Source organism: Colletes latitarsis, chromosome 13 (genome assembly GCF_051014445.1).
Source record: "Colletes latitarsis isolate SP2378_abdomen chromosome 13, iyColLati1, whole genome shotgun sequence".
Lineage (NCBI taxonomy): Eukaryota > Metazoa > Arthropoda > Insecta > Hymenoptera > Colletidae > Colletes > Colletes latitarsis.
The window spans coordinates 10,660,790-10,681,642 of record NC_135146.1 but is presented as its reverse complement, the minus strand read 5'-3'; the positions used below and the strand labels follow the sequence as shown (position 1 = coordinate 10,681,642).

The window sequence follows — 20,853 nt, the reverse complement described above, 5'->3', positions numbered from 1 at the left end:
TAGTGCTTCAAACAAATTTATTAAAAATGAAAAACGAATGTTTAAGGAAAATCGATAGGGCGTAGGTGCCTAAATTTTTCGACGAAAAAAAATATTTTCAAATAGTTCTAAAAAAATTATTTTTTGTTTCAGGAGTCAATTACAATCATTTTTGGTGAATAAACATACCCCCGAAATCCTAACCACTTTCGAGAAAAAAATTCTTTAGTAAAAATGTAAACTTCGACTAGAAATGGTACCCCGATATTTCATGGGAATCTTTAAAACGTCATAACTCTTGAACGGATTGGACGATTTTAATGTTTAAAAAACCAAACTATGCGTATTTTGATGGAGAATATGTAGAAATTCTAAAAATATTAGAAGAGTTGTTCCTTGACCCCGTAAAATGGAAAAAACCCCATAAAAATGGCCCAATTTTCAAACGACCATAACTCCTACAATAGTGAATATATTTCAATGAAATTTTTCTCTAAAGTAGAACCCATTGGTACCTACAAAAAAGTATTAGACAAAATTTCCGTAGCGCCTCAAACAAATTTATTAAAAATGAAAAACGAATGTTTAAGGAAATTCGACAGGGTACCTAAATTTTTCAGGGAAAAAAAAATTTTCAAATCGTTTTGAAAAAATTATTTCTAGCTAGGAGGGTCTATAACAATAATTTTTGGTCAATAGACATACCCCCGAAATCCTACCCGCTTTCGAGAAAAAAATTCGAATAGATGCAGAAATTTTTCGACGAAAAAAAATATTTTGAAATCTGTCTAAAAAAATTATTTTCGATCGCAGGGGTTAATTACAATAATTTTTGGTTAATAGACATACCCCCAAAATCCTACCCACTTTCGAGAAAAAAATTCGATAATTTGCCTAAATTTTTCAGCGAAAAAAAAAATTTTCAAATCGTTCTAAAAAAATTATTCTTAGTTGCAGGGGCCAATTACTATCATTTTTAGTCAATAGACATACCCTCGAAATCCTAACCACTTCAGAGAAAAAAATTATTTACCGAAAATATAACGTGAAACCAGGAATGCATATTTTTAAAAAATCATAACTCCTGAACGAATGGCTGGATTTTAATGTTTCCAAATTACAAACAACGCGTATTTTGGTCAAGAATATTTAAAAATTCTAACAATATTCGAGAAGTTATTCCTCAACCCCTTAAACTGAGAAAATCACCATAAAGATGGACCAATTTTCAAACGATCATAACTCCTACAATAGTAAATGCAATCATTGGTCCTACCTCTTGAATCTGAATCAATTCTAAGGCCGCCATCTTTGAGAATGAATCATTAATGATGGCGGCGTAATTGCTAAGTTACTTAATTTACACACATGATAAAGAAATATCAGCGCCCTCTTCTCATGGATGGCGGCCAGTTGACAAACTATCCACTAAATTAATATTAATAGACAGACAGCTGAGTTGACTATAGAAGGGATCATTTAATATTTGCTACTATTTGATATGCTATTTTTTTGTAAAATTCGTTATGTATTGCATATTTTCAGGTGACCACGAAGAACGAGGCAATCATCGGGTACGGACCAGTGGTGCCAGATGGCTACGGATGCGCTTACAACATCCGGAAAAACGGATTCGTGTTCTCCGTTTCCGCTTTTCACAGCGACGGCAGGACGAACGCGACGCGTTTTGCACAAACGCTCGAGCAAAGTCTGCGCGACATGGCGGCCATGTTGAAAACCGCCATGGGCCAATAATAATCGAGCAACGAAACACTCTAAACAAAATTTGCACAGTTTTGCTGGTAAGAGAAATAATAGGGAAATTTTTCCGAATCGGAAATCGCTACAAGTCGCGTTCAAGCTTGTGAAAGTATTTATCGTAGTACGGTCAGTAGACGTTTAAGAAAACAGTTTACATTAGACGTATAGTTTCCATTGACTGTAATTCAAGCTAACACAATTTATTAGACGTCGCTGGTTCGATATTCTTAACGAAGGAAGGCTGCATCCTGTCTCTTAACGCTTCGACTGCCAGGAATTAAATAAAACTATCGATTCGCGATGATTAAAGTAACGAAAATAAGTTTGGTTAATTTACAAGTGTCTGCGATCGAAGTGTTTGGCAGTCGACGTGTTAAACGATTCAAGATGGCGCTGTTCCATCTTAGCTATCAATTTAACATATCGTGATAAAGATACTTTATTTTCGTTTAAGGTAGTTCGAAAAGCTTTCCTACGAATAATCGATGTGATACTTTTCTTTTAAGTCGTTCTCTCGCTCGTATTTATAGCGAAATTATGCACGAGTTTTACAAACTAACGCGAATCGTCGTCGATTCACACGATCTAACCTTCGAACAATTTTTCGATATTTATATTTATCTAGAACGCCATCTATAGGAACGAGTGTGGACGGTTATTTCTCGTTAACGTAGGCACTGATCTCGTCACCCCATTATTAGAACACGCGTACGAATACTCACTTATCTCATAATCGGCGACTCGAATCCGACTGACAGGGACGAAATTGTTTAAACGTTAGTCGCTGCGTGTAGTAGGCAATATAGATCGATCAGTCATTGTAAAACTCTAGTCCTGTTACGAAGATCCTCGAACATTAACGTCCGAGCGCTGGAAGTTCCTTTCCTGAAAGCGAACAGTTTCATTGTTTACTTATCGCTTGACCATAATCGTTAATTAGTATTAATTAAACCACGCACGAGGTACGCGAATCAGCCTTGCTGCTCGTGGGCATTCATAACCTAAACTGACTGTCGTACCGACGTAAAGCTATGGGAAGTGACTTTAGCGCCCTCTTCTCACCGATGGCGGTCAGTTGAGAAACTATTCGCTGAATCAGTATTGGTCAGGCAGATCGTTCTAACGAAATCAATCGATTGATCGCTAATTCTGGACCATATTTCATTCCGTCAAAAAAGAATTTCTATAATTTGTTGGTAACGTGAGACCTCGTATACCTCGTCTGTGGTTAGTTATTAATTATAATCTATTGTTATCGGTGCTTTGACGAAGTTGATCTCGTGTTCTGAGTATTCTAGTCAACTGTAACGTAATTTTAACTGGAGGATCAGTGTTATTTAGACTTACTAGGCACAAAAAACACTAAATGTGTTGTAAAACCGCGTTTTCTTTTTTTTTGTGGGAAATTGGAAATGCTTCCTTTCTTTTAAAAAAACGTAGTAACTATACTTCTTCCATGAAATATACAGCTTGGAAACTTTTAGTACAACGGTTACAGAGGATTTCAAATAATTTAAAACTGTTGAATCGATCTATTAGTACGTTCAGAAGTTTGAAAGGTTAAAGTTAACTGATTGTGTTATTGACTACATGTGTACGATGCTTTCCCGCGTATAATCACTATTTGGCGAATGGAACAATACATCCGAATTGCATTCTCGAATTAAAGAACAATTAGGTTATATCGAAATCGCCAACCGCGGCCAAATAGTTCGACGACAAAAGAGATATTGTTTCGTACCCAATAGACGCGAATTAAAGTATAATACGCGAATAGATGCCGATAAATTAACCTCGTTAGGTAGAGAAGAGATTTCTAGCGCACGGACCTCGTCTGCCGCAACACTTTTTAAACGTGGCCAATCGTTCGTGTGTTGGCGCCCGCACAGTAAACTCTTGTCCAATTCTTAGGTAGGTCGGCGATCCGCCCTTCTCGATAGATCGGCGAACGTCGACGATAGCTCTATCTGTCTATCACGTTAATCTTCTACGTCTAATTACTGTAACTAGAGCTACTTCTCCTAAGTACCGAACTCTGTCGATAGTGAAACGATGTTACCTCCCCCTGGAACATGAAATTGTTATCAGTCGGCGCTATCCTCCGTACTGACGTCGTTACGCTTGCTCTGTTTCATCGAACGAGCAGAGTTTATTTAGAAGATACGTGCTATACAGTGGTGGCTCGATAGCCACGCACGCTGATTGGCTGTCTGCTCTCGCGCGCATTGTCATTGGCTGAGCAGCTCGCAACTGCAATTCCATCGCGAGACGAGGAACGCGAAACGAATAGGAACAAAGTAAAAATGTATCTCAAAAATGTATGACAAAGTGAATAGTGAAAATGTATCGCTCGTGGTCATGGAGAGTGTGACGATTAGTTTGTGAGTGCCTGGCCAACGAGTCATCACTGGATAGATGCATATACGTGCGCATGCGTAGTGTCGAGTACCCGCCATTTCGAGTTTGGATATTTCCGTTGTGGTTAGCTCGGGACATACCTAAGGTAAGACTAGAAAGAAGTAGTTTGTAGATTATAGTTTTCCTTGACTACTTTCGCAATTCGATTAGATCATAAAGATCGATCAAGGACCATAGAAAACGTATCGAGAAACGTATTATCGTTGGAAACGGACTTGAAATTTTCCGGGTACCGGCACACCCCTACTACATACATATCTGTTGATATTAGTAATATTTTACGAACTCGTTTGTTAGCTTTGTTGAAAACTACTTCCACTGTACAGACACGCGTATTACGTAACCTTTTCATCGATGAATGTTTCATCTCTCTATACAGGGTGTTCAGCCACCCCTGGGAAAAATTTTAATGGGAGATTCTGGGGGTCAAAATAAGACGAAAATGAAGAATATCAATTTGTTGATTGAGGCTTCGTTAGAAAGTTATTAACGTTTAAAGTTTCGCCTGTGAGGGCACTAGCTGCAAGTACGCAACTTTAAACGTTAATAACTTTTTAACGAAGCCTCCATCAACAAATTGATATTCTTGATTTTCGTCTTATTTTGGCCTCTAGAATCGCTCATGTAAATTTTTCCCAGGGTTACCCGAACACCCTGTATATATATATAAATATATATTGTCGTTACGCGATGGGTTTATTATTGGATATTAATTGATCAGAAATTTTATATTCAGAGTCTAAGAAGTTCTGCTTTACCGTATCACAGAGTGAATCTTTAAATAAACACGAGGAATTGCGATGGTTCCTTATATTGTTAAAATTATATGTACCATTCTTCCGCGAGAAGAAGGCACAGCGTCTTTACATCCCCACTCCTGTTGCAGTCCACTCACTGATTGGTTGAAAACGGTGAAGAAGATCGGTGACAGCCAATCAGTGGACTGCAACAAGAGTGGGGATGTAAACACGCTGTGCCTTCTTCTCGTGGAAGAACGATACATATGAAATTATATACAGGGTGTTCCGCCACCCCTGGGAAATATTTTAATGGGGGATTCTAGAAGCCAAAATAAAACGAAAATCAAGAATAACAATTTGTTGATGGAGGCTTCGTTAAAAAGTTATTAACGTTTAAAGTTCCGATCATACTGAATTTTTTTCTCGAAAGTGGGTAACATTTCGGGGGTATGTCTATTCACCAAAAATAATTATTATCGACCCCTGCAACTAAAAATAATTTTTTAAAAACGATTTGAAAATTTTTAATTTTGTCGAAGAATTTGACTACACTCATGAATTTTTTTCTAGAAAGTGGGTAGGATTTCGAAAATATATCTAATGACCAAAAATGATTGTAATTGACCCCTGCAAACGAAAATAATTTTTCCAAAATGATTTGAAATTTTTTAATTTTGTCGAAAAATTCAGGCGCCAAATTAGATTTTCGGTAAGGAATTTTTTTCTCGAAAGTGCGCAGGATTTCGGGGGTACTTGTAATGACCAAAAATGATTGTAATTGACCTCCAAAACCGAAAATAATTTTTCCAGAACAATTTGAAAATTTTTTTTTTCGTCGAAAAATTTCAGCACCTATCCGATTTTTTTTCTCGAAAGTGGATAGAATTTCAAAGATATATGTAATGACCAAAAATGATTGTAATTGACCTCTGCAACTGATAATAATTTTTCCAGAACGATTTGAAAATTTTGAATTTAATTGTTAATAACTTTTTAACGAAGCCTCCATCAACAAATTGGTATTCTTGATTTTCGTCTTATTTTGGCCTCTAGAATGTATCATTAAAATTTTTCCCTCGGTTGGCAGAACACCCTGTATACGTGTACGCACATATCATTAGGCATTTACGTACGTAAGAGAATGTATACATATCCCGCGTATATGTGTACGATATATGAAAGTGTTCTGTATTAGTCTAAGATGCAAATACCTATTACGTGTAAGGTAAAATAGAATTATTATTTAAAATAATTATACGTACTGCAACGTGATCGCGATTGCACGTTTACGGCCAAGAATATCACGCATATCAGGCGAAAGCCACCAATAGCGATAATTTTATCGAATAGGACGTGTCCTAGTAAGTTGATAGAATTACTCACGAATGAAGTTCACTGAACAGATAATGTCGTATATGAAAGTTCAGCGAGACGTTATTTCTGAGAAAAAAAAAAAAATCGTACGAAGACTACTGTGAAATTTGGTATTGTGAAATTATATACGCGTAGTATGAAATGTGATAACGTAATTAATAAGAATCGTAAGTATCGATAACGATCCATGAATCGTGGGAAAAAAAAATTTGTTCCGAGAGATGGTCGTCTTCGTATGCAACGTATCTAACGATTATTAAACTCGTAAGCACACTTCGTTTTCTGTTTCTACAGAAAGTATACACAGCATACCTCTGTAATTAAATAATTTAAAGCAAGTATGTTGTATTACGTGTACGTTTCCTTGTGCAACAATAAACACTATTGTGACACCAGTTTCTTTATTCTATTTACAATACAGTGCTTACACCAGTTACATTAGAAAATAATTTAAAGTACACTTGTGAATATATTATACAAATAACTTTCTCCGGAGACTGGAATGTTACAGATTTGTATCTTAACAGCTGCATGACGTTCTCTCCTCAAAAACCTTTTAACAATTTTGATTTAATCGAATTGTACACAATTGCGGAAGTTATTAGTCTCTTTCAGTTTGATACTGAATAACAAAATTTTATTCGATACATTTACCGTGGCATAATTCTATTAGGAACTGCAAAGTCGTCAACAGAATTACGGAAAAGCTCTCAAGATAATCGGGAGACTTGTTATTTTCCAAGTACTTTTGCTCTTAAACGAGACGATTAGGAGTGGGCGAGCCTTTCTGACTTGTCAGGTATCCACACACGCCTAGAAACAATATACAGCAGAGTCTCGTTTAACTGAGATTCAAGGATAATCGAGACTCTGTTGTATTTAACCTGATGCAGGTGATACATTACAAAATTTCTCGAACCTTCCAAACTGAAAGAATCTACAATTTAATTCGTGTATTATGCCTGATGGCGCGGCACTGTTAAATCAGCATTTACATCTTCGTATGCTTGAGCAAACGGTAGCGTAAGCAAGGCATACGCAGTTAACCGTTTCTTTGGGTCGTGTTGCAAGCACTTGTTAATTAGGTCAACGCCTTCGACGCAAAGGTTTTTTGGCAACGTCGGTGTTTCGCCCATTCCAACCTAGAATAGTTTGCATATAGAACAGAACATCGCAGAAAATTGCGCGTAATCGTTGAGTACTGTTGCTATACCAGACCTTGAACATGATTTGGTAATTGGAGTCGTAATCTGACCAAGGTCGTCGTCCGCTAGCCATTTCTATAACGCAACAGCCGACCGACCAGATGTCTGCGGCTCTTCCGTGGCCGCCAGTTTCCGATTTCATGAACACTTCCGGCGCCATATAAGCTGCACGTAACGAGATTATGTTACTGTCGTGTTCAACGGTAGGAGTAGCATCCCACTAACCTTGAGTGCCGACGAAACCTTGCAATTCGCCAGGCATAGTGGTGTGAGCTTTAATTTGCACGGCGCTCCCAAAATCTCCGAGCTTCAGACAGTTGGCCTCGTCGGTTAGGAAAATATTTGCAGCTACAAGTAAAAATAGAAATGTTGATACAGGTGTACGCGGTCGAGTTAACTCTTTGGGGCATGCTGGGATTGAAGGTTAACAAAATCTCTATGCAACATGTTGTGAGACTTGCATTTAATGTCGCGATGCACTATTCCGTTAGAATGGAGGACAGCCACGGCTGAGAGGAGTTGGTGAGTATATTTCCTGACCAGCGTCTCCGGCAAACCATTGCCACTACCCGCCACTAGACTCTCCAAAGTCCCCTCGGCGCAAAACTCCATAAATATTAACATCTCCTCCTGCAACAAAAGCAATTTCATCGATGGCTACTTCTAAAGGAACTTCTCGACTCTTTTGTTACATACTCGATGAATCTCCAGCCCGTAGTATCGAACCAAATGTTTATGCTGAATCCCTTCGAATATTTGTAACTCTTCAGCGACCCGCCTGATCGCTCTATGGTCACCCGGTTGTAACTGGACCTCTTTCATCGCTAGCAATTCACCGGTTTGATTGTTCACTACCGTGTACACCTTGCCAAATCTTCCCTGGCCTGCGAACAGTGGTTTCCACGTAGATCAAAGAACATCCTCCGCGTACCAGAATCATTTACCTATTTTAATTCCCCTCTGCCAGGTGAACGTGACTCTTCTCGCTTTGATACGCACTCTGTCGACAGCCTTCCTGTCCGTGACCAGGCCAATAAGCTCGCGACTTCTTAATTTGTCGTCGATCTCCGATTCTACTTTTCTAATTGCACGAATTACTCGCTCTTGTCTAGGTACACCGCGATCGGACGTATTTAAAATCGCAGCTACGCTTCCGTCGACCACCGTCGACGAGAACTTCTTCGAACTTGAGGATACGTCGGGAGACTTGAGAATGTCTTTGGGCTTCTGTGAAAGACTCAGACTCGCGGTTCTGCTCCTGGCATGGCAAGGGGACGAAGCTCTCGAGCGAGACAACCGTCGTAAATCTGAAACGAGAACATCTCATTGCATGTCTGGCTAGCGTAGGAACTCAAACGCTTACTTTCAGTTTCTACGTTGGTAACTGTATTGGCGTTTCCAACCACGTGAGATATGCAACGATCCATGCACGTCTTCAATTCCTCGAATTCGTCGTCGGTCAAATGCTTGGTGTTGTCTGGCTCGCACACTGTGATCAGAAACTCTAATCCTTGGTTCGCCCATCTGGGCCTTAAACCCCTCCCGCGCTCGCATCGTGTTCTAACGAATTCCATCCACAGAAGCGCGAAAGACACCAAACTTCGAGCCAAAACAGCCTTCTCGCCGAGCGCGAACAATTTGCAGGTCTCTTTATGGTAATCGAACCCCATTCGATACGCTTGGTGAAGTATTTCCCTTATTCTCGAGCGCATAGCAAATCGGTCGCACTCTGCGTTCGGTTCTTCCACTTCCTCGATGTCGCGTTCGAAGTTTTCGATAACGCTTCGTATCTGGTGGCGCAGGTCCATGACAGTTTCCTAAATGGACGAACAGCATTCTTTTAAACGTTCCAACTTTATTCTCTAACGACTCTTACCCTTAAATCTATCAACGACCCTTCCAGCACCTCGTTGAAGACTGGCCACTTTTCTATATCGCGTTGCAGGCACCTGGCGAGGCTGACGCTTTTAACGACTTTCTCTCGAGCCTCCACGAACATCCCTTGCCATTCGCGGCCCACGAATATAACTTGTAATCTGAACAATGTCTCAGGATGGAACACATATTTGTTAAGTACAGACGAAAGAATATAAATCTTGGCTTACTTGTTCGACCAATCGTCGTCGCTCCACTCCTCCGTGCTCTCCTTGATCTCACGAGGCCTCTCGTTAAAAAATTCTTTAACCTGCTTGATCATCGTTCTCGCGATTTCGCTGGAAACGAACAAATTTCGAATAAACAGTATCTATTTTAAGAACAGAAGAATCGACGCTCACCAAAATTTCACGCCAGCAATTTTATATCCGTCTGATATATTCCCCGCGATCGACTTTACGAATATCCACTCGTCCATGATCAGGTTCTTGTGAAAGCTATCGTGCTGCACCATGTCCACCCACTGTTGCAGATAGTCGAGATACACTTCGAATACAGCCTTCAGGCTTTCGTCGAAGTCTTTCACGTCTTCTTGGAACAGATACTCGCAACTGTTATTGTCGCCAGCGATTGCTGCGCAAGAATGGGCGGCGAATCTGTCGCGATGAATGCACGCGATTCTGAGACCTTCTCTGAGCTCGCGCATTAATTGTCGAACCGACAAAGGACTAGGTTGTTCCGGCTTTTGCTCCAGCCTCATTCTCAAAAACTCGTGCACGACGTCCAACGGTACGCGGGAAAGAAACACGAAGGCGGCTCTGGAATAATTAATAGTTACTTAACGGGCAACTATAAGAGCAAGACGTAAACACGATACGTTACTCCATTTTTCTACCTATACGACGGAAGATTCAATTCTCTAGCTTCGGGACACCAGACACCGTATCGACGCAACTGCTCGTCGCCTTCGTATTCCTCGTTCACGGTGTTATCAGACTCGCTTATGTTACTTTTCTCTAACGTCAGTCTTGCTTTTCTCAGGATAGAAGTGTGCAATCTCTCGAGGAAATTCAAACTCTTCCCGAGGCCTCTTGTTTTCAATACATCTTCGATATATTTCCTGTTGACAATAAAAATATAATTATAGTACCCTGAGTAGATCAAACGGCAGAAAATAAGTTTTCTAAATGTCACCTGTAGGCCTGGCGATCGAACTCGACCAAGTAAAAGTCAAGTTGCTCGCCCTTCTCGTACCCCGTAAACGTGAACGAAGCGTCGGGGGTGGGGGGCCATGACTGTACGATTGATAAACCAACGGACGAATTGTTACTGTTATTACTGTCAGATGGACTGGAACTTTCATCTTGATTCGATATCTTGAATCGTACCGAAGACTGTCGCTGTTCCATAGAGTCGACCGTATCCGAAGATCGCGAACTGACGAAGAGAAAGTAGAAAACGTTAAATGCTCTAAATACCAAACGATGCATTACAGCTCGTACCTTATCCCGGAATCTCCAGTTTCGTCGTGTTTTTTCTTGTTGTGCAACATCATGAGTAATCTTCCCAATATTTGTAACTTAAAGCGATGATGTTTCGTCATATTGTACCACAGACACATTGCTTTCACACGACCAGCGAACTCTGCGCTCTTGTACAATGGATAATGCGCAGCCAAAGCTTGGGACGAAGGGAACAGTGCCTCAGCTGCTTCCAATCTGGCCAATAAACCTTCCACTTGCTGTAATGCTTCCCCCTGTGCTCGTGCACACGCTCTACAATACATCGAAAGGCAACCTGGACAAATACCTAGCTCTATACTCGGACTGGATCCGGGATTCTCTGCTCGATCAGAGTCCGTATCGCTAACATTGATCCAAGGTGTATTATTATCCTTCACACTCGCGATAGGATCGTATCTAGAAACATGTAGATCGTTTAGAAGCTGACTGGAAATGTGTCCGTTTAGAAATTCTTTTGTTAATTTACCTGTACTCCATTATTTCTTTAAGTAAACCTTCCACAGCTTCGCGTTGCTTGCACAAGTACTCGTCTTGAGCCATTGGACTGCGATCCGCGTGATGAGCTTGTAATTCCAGCCATATCAAATCTTTCAATTCGTTCTGCCACCGGGATTCTTCGTGGCTCATCTGACGACGACAATTACGTTCCTTGCTCCCCTGAAATATTTATTGCATATGTTTATACTGCTTTTTATACAGCGACTGTCATTTACAATTGTACACCTAGTGGTTCGAGCGATATTTTTTCAATAAAAGGTGAAAATTGTACTAAATTATTGAAACTCGTATAGAGGTATATAGAATATTGTTGTTTTGTATTAAATAAACATTACACTATATAGGGTGTTCTGCTAACCGTGGGAAAAATTTTAATGGGGGATTCTAGAGGCCAAAATAAGACGAAAATTAAGAATACCAATTTGTTGATGGAGGCTTCGTTAGAAAGTTATTAACGTTTAAAGTTCCGATCATAATGAATTTTTTTCTCGAAAGTGAGTAAGATTTCGGGGGTATGTCTATTCACCAAAAATAATTATTATCGACCCCTGCAACTACAAATAATTTTTTTAGAACGATTTGAAAATTTTTAATTTTGTCGAAGAATTTGACTACACTCCTGAATTTTTTTCTCGAAAGTGAGTAAGATTTTGGGGGTATGTCTATTCACCAAAAATGATTATTATTGACCCCTGCAACTAAAAATAATTTTTTTTGAACGATTTGACAATTTTTAATTTTGTCGAAGAATTTGACTACACTCCTGAATTTTTTTCTCGAAAGTGAGTAAGATTTTGGGGGTATGTCTATTCACCAAAAATGATTATTATTGACCCCTGCAACTAAAAATAATTTTTTTAGAACGATTACACAATTTTTAATTTTGTCAAAGAATTTGACTACACTCCTAAATTTTTTTCTCGAAAGTGAGTAAGATTTCGGGGGTATGTCTATTCACCAAAAATAATTATTATCGACCCCTGCAACCAAAAATAATTTTTTTAGAACGATTTGAAAATTTTTAATTTTGTCGAAGAATTTGACTACACTCCTGAATTTTTTTCTCAAAAGTGGATAGGATTTTGAGGATATGTCTAATCACCAAAAATGATTGTAATGGAACCCCACAACCGAAAATAATTTTTCCAGAACGATGTGAAATTTTTTTTTTTCACCGGAAAAATTTAAACAACCACCCCCTGTCGATTTTTCTTAAAAATTTGTTTTCATTTTTAACAAATTTGTTTCACGCTCTACAGAAAAATTGTCGAATACTTTTTTGTAGGTACCTATGAACTCTACTTCAGAAAAAAGTTTCATTGAAATATATTCACTATTGTAGTAGTTATGGCTGTTTGAAAATTAGACTATTTTTATGCGGTTTTTTCCATTTTACGGGATCAAGGAACAACTTTTCCAATATTTTTAGAATTTCTACATATTCTAGACTAAAATACGCGTTGTTTGCTTTTTTAAACATTAAAATCCGTCAATCCGTTCAGGAGTTATAACATTTTAAAGATTCGCATGAAATTTCAGGGAAGCATTACGAGCCCCACATTAATTTTTTTTTTTTCTCGAAAGTGGGTAAGATTTCAGGGGTATGTCTAATCACAAAAAATGCTTGCTAATTGACCCCTGTAACTAAATATAATTTTTTCAGAACGATTTGAAAGTTTTGTTTCTTCGTCGAAAAAATTAGGCACCTACCCCTTTCGATTTTTCTTAAAAACTGACTTTTCATTTTTAATAAATTTGTTTGACGTTCTACAGCAAAATTGTCGAATACTTTTTTGTAGGTACCCATGAGCTCTACTTCAGAAAAAAGTTTCATTGAAATAAATTCTCTATTATAGGATTTATGGCTCTTTGAAAATTGGACCATTTTTATGGGGTTTTTCTAACATTACGGGGTCAAGGAACAACCTTTCGAATATTTTTATAATTGCTATATATTCTACACTAAAATACGCGTCGTTTGGCTTTTTGAACATAAAAATCATCCAATCCGTTCAAAAGTTATGGTGTTTTGAAATTTATGGGAAGCATTTTTGGCCTGAAATTATATTTTGGGTAAGGAATTTTTTTCTCGAAAATGGTTAGGATTTCGAGGGTATGTCTATTGACTAAAAATGATTATAATTGGACCCTGCAATCAAAAATAATTTTTTTAGAACAATTTGAAATTTTTTAATTTTTCGAAAAATTTCACTCCTCGAATTTTTTTCTCGAAACTGGGCAGGATTTCAGGGGTATATCTATTCATCAAAAATGATTATAATCGACCCTTGCAATCGGAAATAATTTTTTTAGAACGATTTGAAAAATTTTTTTTTCGCCGAGAAATTTCACCACCTACCCGAATTTTTTTCTCGAAGGAGGGTAGAATTTCGGGGATATGTATAATGACCAAAAATGATTGTAATTGACCCCCGCAACCGAAAATAGTTTTTCCAAAACGATTTGAAATTTTTTTTCCCCCGTCGGAAAATTTTACACCTTCTCAAATTTTTTTCTTCAAAGTGCGTAGGAATTTGAGGGTATGTGTAATGACCAAAAATACTTGTAATTGACCCCCGCAACTGAAAATAATTTTTCCAGAACGATTTAAATTTTTTTTTTTTTTTTGTCGTTGAAAAATTTAGGCACCTAATAAGATTTTCGATAAAGAATTTTTTTCTCGAAAGTGTGTAGGAATTCGAGGATATGTGTAATGACCAAAAATGCTTGTAATTGATCCCTGTAATTAAATATAATTTTTTTAGAATGATTCGAAAAATTTTTTTTTCCGTCCAAAAATTTCACACCTTCTCGAATTTTTTTCTCGAAAGTGGGTAGGATTTCGAAAGTAAGTCTATTCACCAAAAATGATTATTATTAACCCCCGCAACCGAAAATAATTTTTCCAAAACGATTTGAAATTTTTGAATTTAATTGTTAATAACTTTCTAACGAAGCCTCCATCAACAAATTGGTATTCTTGATTTTCGTCTTATTTTGGCCTCTAGAATCCTCCATTAGAATTTTTCCCATGGTTGACCGGTCACCCTGTATACCTCTATACGAATTGTTTTTATGTATCAAATAAAGAAACATTACACTATACAGGGTGTTCGGCCACCCTTGGGAAAAATTTTAATGAGGGATTCTAGAGGCCAAAATAAGACGAAAATCAAGAATACAAATTTGTTGATGGAGGCTTCGTTAAAAAGTTATTAACAATTAAATTCAACAATTTCAAATCGTTCTGAAAAAATTATTTTCAGCTGCGGGGGTCAATTACAATCATTTTTGGTCATTACATATACCCCCGAAATCCTATCCACTTTCGAGAAAAAAATTCGAGAAGGTGTTGAAGTTTTTCGACGAAAAAAAAATTTTTCAAATCGTTCTAAAAAAATTATTTTCGGTTGTGGGGGTCAATTACAATCATTTTTGGTCATTATACGTACCCTCGAAATCCTACGCACTATCGAGAAAAAAATTCCTTACCGAAAATCTAATTTGGCGCCTAAATTTTTCGACGAAAAAAAAAAATTTCAAAACGTTCTGGAAAAAATATTTTTAGTTGCAGGGGTCAATTACAATAATTTTTGGTCATTAGACATACCCCCGGAATTCTACCCACTTTCGAGAAAAAAATTCGAGAATGTGTGAAATTTTTCGACGGAAAAAAAAAATTCCAAATCGTTTTGTAAAAAATATTTTTAGTTGCAGGGGTCAATTACAATAATTTTTGGTCATTACACATACCCTCGAAATCTTGCGCATTTTCTAGAAAAAAATTCATTATGGGCGGAACTTTAAACGTTAATAATTTTTTAACGAAGCCTCGATCATCAAATTGGTATTCTTGATTTTCGTCTTATTTTGGCCTCTAAAATCCCCAATTAAAATTTTTCCCAGGAGTGGTCGAACACCCTGTATACCTCCATATGAGTTTCAATAATTTAGTACAATTTTCATATTTTATCCAAAATATATCTCCAAGTGACAGTCACTGTGTCTGTAACGAAATGACTATTTACCAATTTGATTAGAAAGGAGAATGTGTCGTGAAATATTTCTCGTTCCTTGAAACTTCGCGCCTTTGGCGATTGCACAGCCGACTCTGTATCATCCAACAACAGAATTTGCTCGTTAACTTCAGGCTCCACCTTCTTCTCTTCTATATCAACGGGCTTTGACCGCAGACTTCGAAATCTATTTCTGGTTTCGATCTGTAAATACTTTCAATTAGTTCCCGCCTGAACGTCAGCCAAAACGCTCTTTGGTCTTGAAATATTACAGAATGAACACCTTCATATGATTCGGTGTTGACGATTGATAATGATCGGATCTTTCAGCGTAATTGTACGCCGCCTCCATGTCCAGCTTTAAGTCCCTCTCGTTGCCGCGCAATAATTTCAAACTTCTTTTACATTTACGGTTCTCCTCCTTCGTCATGTCCTGATTCGTCTCGTTTTCGCAATCTCTGTCCGCTTTATCGCACATCTCGTTGAAAATTATGTTGTCCAGAGTGTTTCGTCTGCGAATCGTTACTTTCGACGGTGTTTCCTTCTCTAACGACTTGACGTCTCTGAAAATTAATTACAATAATATTATAATACACGTAACGTCAAAGCAAGTGTCGTTTAATTTAATTAAATTGATCAACTGCAATTGATTAACTTACCCGCCATTAAGTTTCTGCTTCATGTACCTCTTCTTGCGATTCAGTCGTGTTCTCGGCGGCGTCTGGCCGTAAATATCGCACATCGCTTGAATCGACTCATCGAACTCACTAGTTCCAATACTCGATATTTTCTTACTGCAACATAATAAACACAAGACGTTCGAACAATATTCTCTTTTGTTAAAATATATTATCGTTGGACATAAATTTTGATTTTGATACAGTTAAATGTTATTATTGTGTCTTCAAGTGTGGGTAGCCAAACAGTGGCCTTGAGTGAACAATTGATTCAGTTTCGATCGTTTTATACATACGAAAAACGACCTTGACATAGGTGTTCGGACAACCGTGGGAAAAATTTTAATGGGGGATTCTAGAGGCCAAAATAAGACGAAAATCAAGAATACCAATTTGTTGATGGAGGCTTCGTTAAAAAGTTATTAACGTTTAAAGTTCCGTTCTTACTGAATTTTTTTCTCGAAAATGCGAAGGATTTCGGGTGTATGTGTAATGACCAAAAACGATTGTAATTGACCCCCGCAATTGACGATAATTTTTTAAGAATGATTTGAAAATTTTTTTTTTCACCGAAAAATTTCAGCACCTTCTCGAATTTTTTTCTCGAATGTGGATAGGATTTCGAAGGTATGTGTAATGACCAAAAATGATTGTAATTGACCCCTACAGACAAAAATATTTTTTTTAGAACGATTTGAAATTTTTTTTTTCGTCGAAAAATTTAGGCACTACCTCCCATAGATTTTTCTTAAAAATTCGTTTTTGATTTTTAGTAATTTTATTTGACGCCCTACAGAAAAGTTGTCTAATACTTATCTGTAGATACCCATGAGCTCTACTTCAGAAAAAAGTTTCATTGAAATATATTCACAATTGTAGAAGTTATGGCTGTTTGAAAATTCGACCATTTTTATTGGGTTTTTCTTAGTTCACGGAGTTAAGGACCAACTTTTCGAATATTTTTGCGATTTCTACATATTCTTCATCTAAATACGCGTCGTTCGCGTTTTTGAAAATTAAAATCGTCCAATCCGTTCAGAAGTTATGATATTTTAAACATTCGCATGAAATTTCGGGGGTGCATTTCTGGCCTGAAATTATATTTTCGGTAAGGAATTTTTTTCTCGAAAATGCGTAGGATTTCAGGGGTATGTGTAATGACCAAAAACGATTGTAATTGACCCCTGCAACGGAAAATAATTTTTTTAGAATGATATGAAATTTTTTTTTCCGTCGAAAAATTGTACACTTCAAAATTGTACTTCTCGAATTTTTTTCTCAAATGTGGATAGGATTTCGAAGGTATGTGTAATGACCAAAAATGATTGTAATTGACCCCCTTAACCGAAAATAATTTTTCCAGAACGATTTGAAATTTTTAAATTTAATTGTTAATAACTTTTTAACGAAGCCTCCATCAACAAAATTATTCTTGATTTTCGTCTTATTTTGGCCTCTAGAATCCCCCATTAAAATTTTTCCCATGGTTGACTGGACACCCTGTATACATATTTTGTCAAGTTCAAGTGAGTAAAGTGAGAAAACACCCTTAAAACTGGTCCAATATTCAAACGACCATAACTCCTACAATAACAAAGGTATCTCATTGAAATTTTTTTTGGAAGCCAAGCCCATGGGTACCTACAAAAAAGTATTAGACAAAATTTCCGTAGAGCCTCAAACAAATTTATTAAAAATGAAAAACGAATGTTTAAGAAAAATCGATAGGCTTAAATTTTTCGCCGAAAAGAAATATTTTTAAATGTCTAAAAAAATTATTTTTAGCTAGGAGGGTCTATTACAATCATTTATGGTCATTAGACATATCCTGGAAATCCTAACCACATTCGAGAAAAAAATTCATTATGGTCGGAACTTTAAACGTTAATAACTTTTTAACGAAGCCTCCATCAACAAATTGGTATTCTTGATTTTCGTCTTATTTTGGCCTCTAGAATCCCCCATTAAAATTTGTCCCACGGTTGGCCGAACACCCTGTATACATATTTTGTCAAGTTCAAGTGAGTAAAGTGAGAAAACACCCCTAAAACTGGTCCAATATTCAAACGACCATAACTCCTACAATAACAAAGGTATCTCATTGAAATTTTTTTTGGAAGCCAAACCCATGGGTACCTACAAAAAAGTATTAGACAAAATTTCCGTAAAGCCTCAAACAAATTTATTAAAAATGAAAAACGAATGTTTAAGAAAAATCGATAGGGGACTTAAATTTTTCGACGAAAAGAAATATTTTTAAATCTGTCTAAAAAAATTATTTTTAGCTAGGAGGGTCTATTACAATCATTTATGGTCATTAGACATATCCTGGAAATCCTAACCACTTTCGAGAAAAGAATTCATTATGGTCGGAACTTTAAACGTTAATAACTTTTTAACAAAGCCTCCATCAACAAATTGGTATTCTTGATTTTCGTCTTATTTTGGCCTCTAGAATCCCCCAGTAAAATTTTTCCCATGGTTGACTGGACACCCTGTATACATATTTTGTCAAGTTCAAGTGAGTAAAGTGAGAAAACACCCCTAAAACTGGTCCAATATTCAAACGACCATAACTCCTACAATAACAAAGGTATCTCATTGAAATTTTTTTTGGAAGCCAAGCCCATGGGTACCTACAAAAAAGTATTAGACAAAATTTCCGTAGAGCCTCAAACAAATTTACTAAAAATGAAAAACGAATGTTTAAGAAAAATCGATAGGGGGCTTAAATTTTTCGACGAAAAGAAATATTTTTAAATCTGTCTAAAAAAATTATTTTTAGCTAGGAGGGTCTATTACAATCATTTTTGGTCAATAGATATATCCTCGAAATCCTAACCACTTTCGAGAAAAAAATTCATTATTGTCGGAACTTTAAACGTTAATAACTTTTTAACAAAGCCTCCATCAACAAATTAGTATTCTTGATTTTCGTCTGATTTTGGCCTCTAGAATCCCCCATTAAAATTTTTCCCTCGGTTAGCAGAACACCCTGTATAATAACAATAATAATAATACAGGGTGTTCGGGCACCCCTGGGAAAAATTTTAATGAGGTATTCTAGAGGCCAAAATAAGACGAAAATCAAGAATACCAATTTGTCGATGGAAGCTTCGTTCAAAAGTTATTAACAATTAAATTAAAAAATTTCAAATCATTCTGGAAAAATTATTTTTAGCTAGGGGGGTCTATTACAATCATTTTTGGTCATTAGACATATCCTCGAAATCCCAACCACTTTCGAGAAAAAAATTCATTATTGTCGGAACTTTAAACGTTAATAACTTTTTAACAAAGCCTCCATCAACAAATTGGTATTCTTGATTTTCGTCTTATTTTAGCCTCTAGAATCCCCCATTAAAATTTTTCCCACGGTTAACTGGACACCCTGTATACCAATTTTTCAAGTTCAAGTTCGTTTCGATGTTTCTATCACTTTTATTCCAATTATTATACACGTCTACGAATAATTACACAATATTTTGCCACTTCTGTTTGTTATTCGAATAATATTCAATTGATTCTAAATTACATAAGATTTACAGAAACAATCGTAAATTAACGAAAGCTGCGAATATCCCAACTATTATCGAAATAAATGCTTATCTGAATAACACCAAATTCTAAGATAATATCGTCGAGCACACAGAATACGGTTCGTCGGTGAATGAAATTTCATTTCTCACATAACACTCGAACTAAATTATTCACAGTCGATTTATCATGATCGCTAATAATGTCAGTTTAATAAAAGAAATTCTGACTTAAAATAAAAACGCAAGAATCGATGAAAACGAAACTCGATAGAATACTATCATTTGATCAAATTGAACGTTCGAAACGACAGGAGATACATTCCGTGCAAATATTAATAAGAACCAACGTGCTCGTACGTTTTGAAAAACCGCCCACGTAGGACAGTCGCGACTGGAATGCGCAAATTCGATAACTATTACGCGAGTGATCAGATGCAACAATCACAGCGACATTTTCGCAGAACAGGTGTCGTTAACCATCGAACAAGCGTTGTTTTTCCGCGATTCACTCACGATTCGCTCGCGATCGTAGATTGTCACTCAGCCACGAACGAATGCCAAGCTGTAAAATTAAATGCCCGACGAAATATCGATGAATGTCACTCCGAAAACGACAGTCCTCCCGCACGATCGACGAGCATATGTGCGCCTCTTCCTGGCTCGCGGTCGTATAAATACACCAAGCAGTCTACATTCGAGGTGTGAAGAACGTAACCGAACGTCGAATGACATGTAAACAAAGTGTAAACATCGCGGATCGAGCCGGTGCTATTTTCGAATCGCTCGAACCAACAGTGGCCACGTATTCGACGCGAGGTCGAGTGTGGAACTCACCTAACGTAACCGGTCTCATCGTCGGAGGAGCTCGAGAAGAGAAATTCCGTAGGACGATTTCGTCTATCGTAACCAAACATTCTTCGCGAGAAACATATCACGTATCGAGACGATACGGACGAACTAGGAGTGTGCAGGCCAGGGCTGCGCACTCTGACTGAAAACTGGGGTGCTTGTTTCTGAAGCGCCCCGCGAGTGGCGCTGGTGTAGTATTTCCCACTACCTCTCGTGCAGTGCATAGTTCGTGGCGTGGTTCAAGGAATTTTGTTTGGGAGCGATAAAACACTATCAGTGATAAAGTTCATCTCCAAAAGGGAAGAATACATGTTGTATTAAGTGTAATATTAATTGAAGAGTATTTCTGTAACTAAAATTGTATTTACTAGAAGTGTAGACCTTAATTTGTTAAACTTT

General features: G+C 37.3%; 3 protein-coding genes across 4 annotated transcripts in view; 1 reads left to right on the top strand and 2 right to left on the bottom strand.

Annotated features, from left to right (window-relative positions):
- The window catches only part of LOC143349522 (uncharacterized), a 228,747-nt gene extending 226,185 nt beyond the window's left edge, over nucleotides 1-2,562 (bottom strand). Inside the window, exon 1 of the mRNA XM_076780853.1 lies at nucleotides 2,463-2,562. The gene's annotated coding sequence lies outside the window, so the exon portion shown is untranslated. The remainder of the gene's footprint in view (nucleotides 1-2,462) is intronic.
- Nucleotides 1-6,667, top strand: part of Chat (Choline acetyltransferase) — a 123,356-nt gene extending 116,689 nt beyond the window's left edge. For both annotated transcript variants that reach the window (XM_076780837.1, XM_076780836.1), the window contains exon 11: nucleotides 1,525-6,667. In XM_076780837.1, the coding sequence (XP_076636952.1) occupies nucleotides 1,525-1,734 (210 nt within the window). In that variant the 3' untranslated portion in view covers nucleotides 1,735-6,667. The remainder of the gene's footprint in view (nucleotides 1-1,524) is intronic.
- Mekk1 (mitogen-activated protein kinase kinase kinase 4) lies at nucleotides 6,657-20,595 on the bottom strand. Its single transcript, XM_076780824.1, has 18 exons — nucleotides 20,440-20,595; nucleotides 16,049-16,183; nucleotides 15,673-15,952; nucleotides 15,402-15,593; nucleotides 11,342-11,532; nucleotides 10,855-11,271; nucleotides 10,547-10,789; nucleotides 10,248-10,472; nucleotides 9,754-10,170; nucleotides 9,583-9,690; nucleotides 9,354-9,513; nucleotides 8,841-9,294; nucleotides 8,422-8,784; nucleotides 8,174-8,361; nucleotides 7,939-8,107; nucleotides 7,703-7,825; nucleotides 7,491-7,642; nucleotides 6,657-7,414 (listed from the first exon to the last, which is right to left on the bottom strand). The coding sequence occupies exons 1-18, from the start codon at nucleotides 20,517-20,519 to the stop codon at nucleotides 7,229-7,231; spliced, it is 4,083 nt and encodes a 1,360-aa protein (XP_076636939.1). The 5' UTR covers nucleotides 20,520-20,595; the 3' UTR covers nucleotides 6,657-7,228.
- Nucleotides 20,596-20,853: the final 258 nt, after the last annotated feature.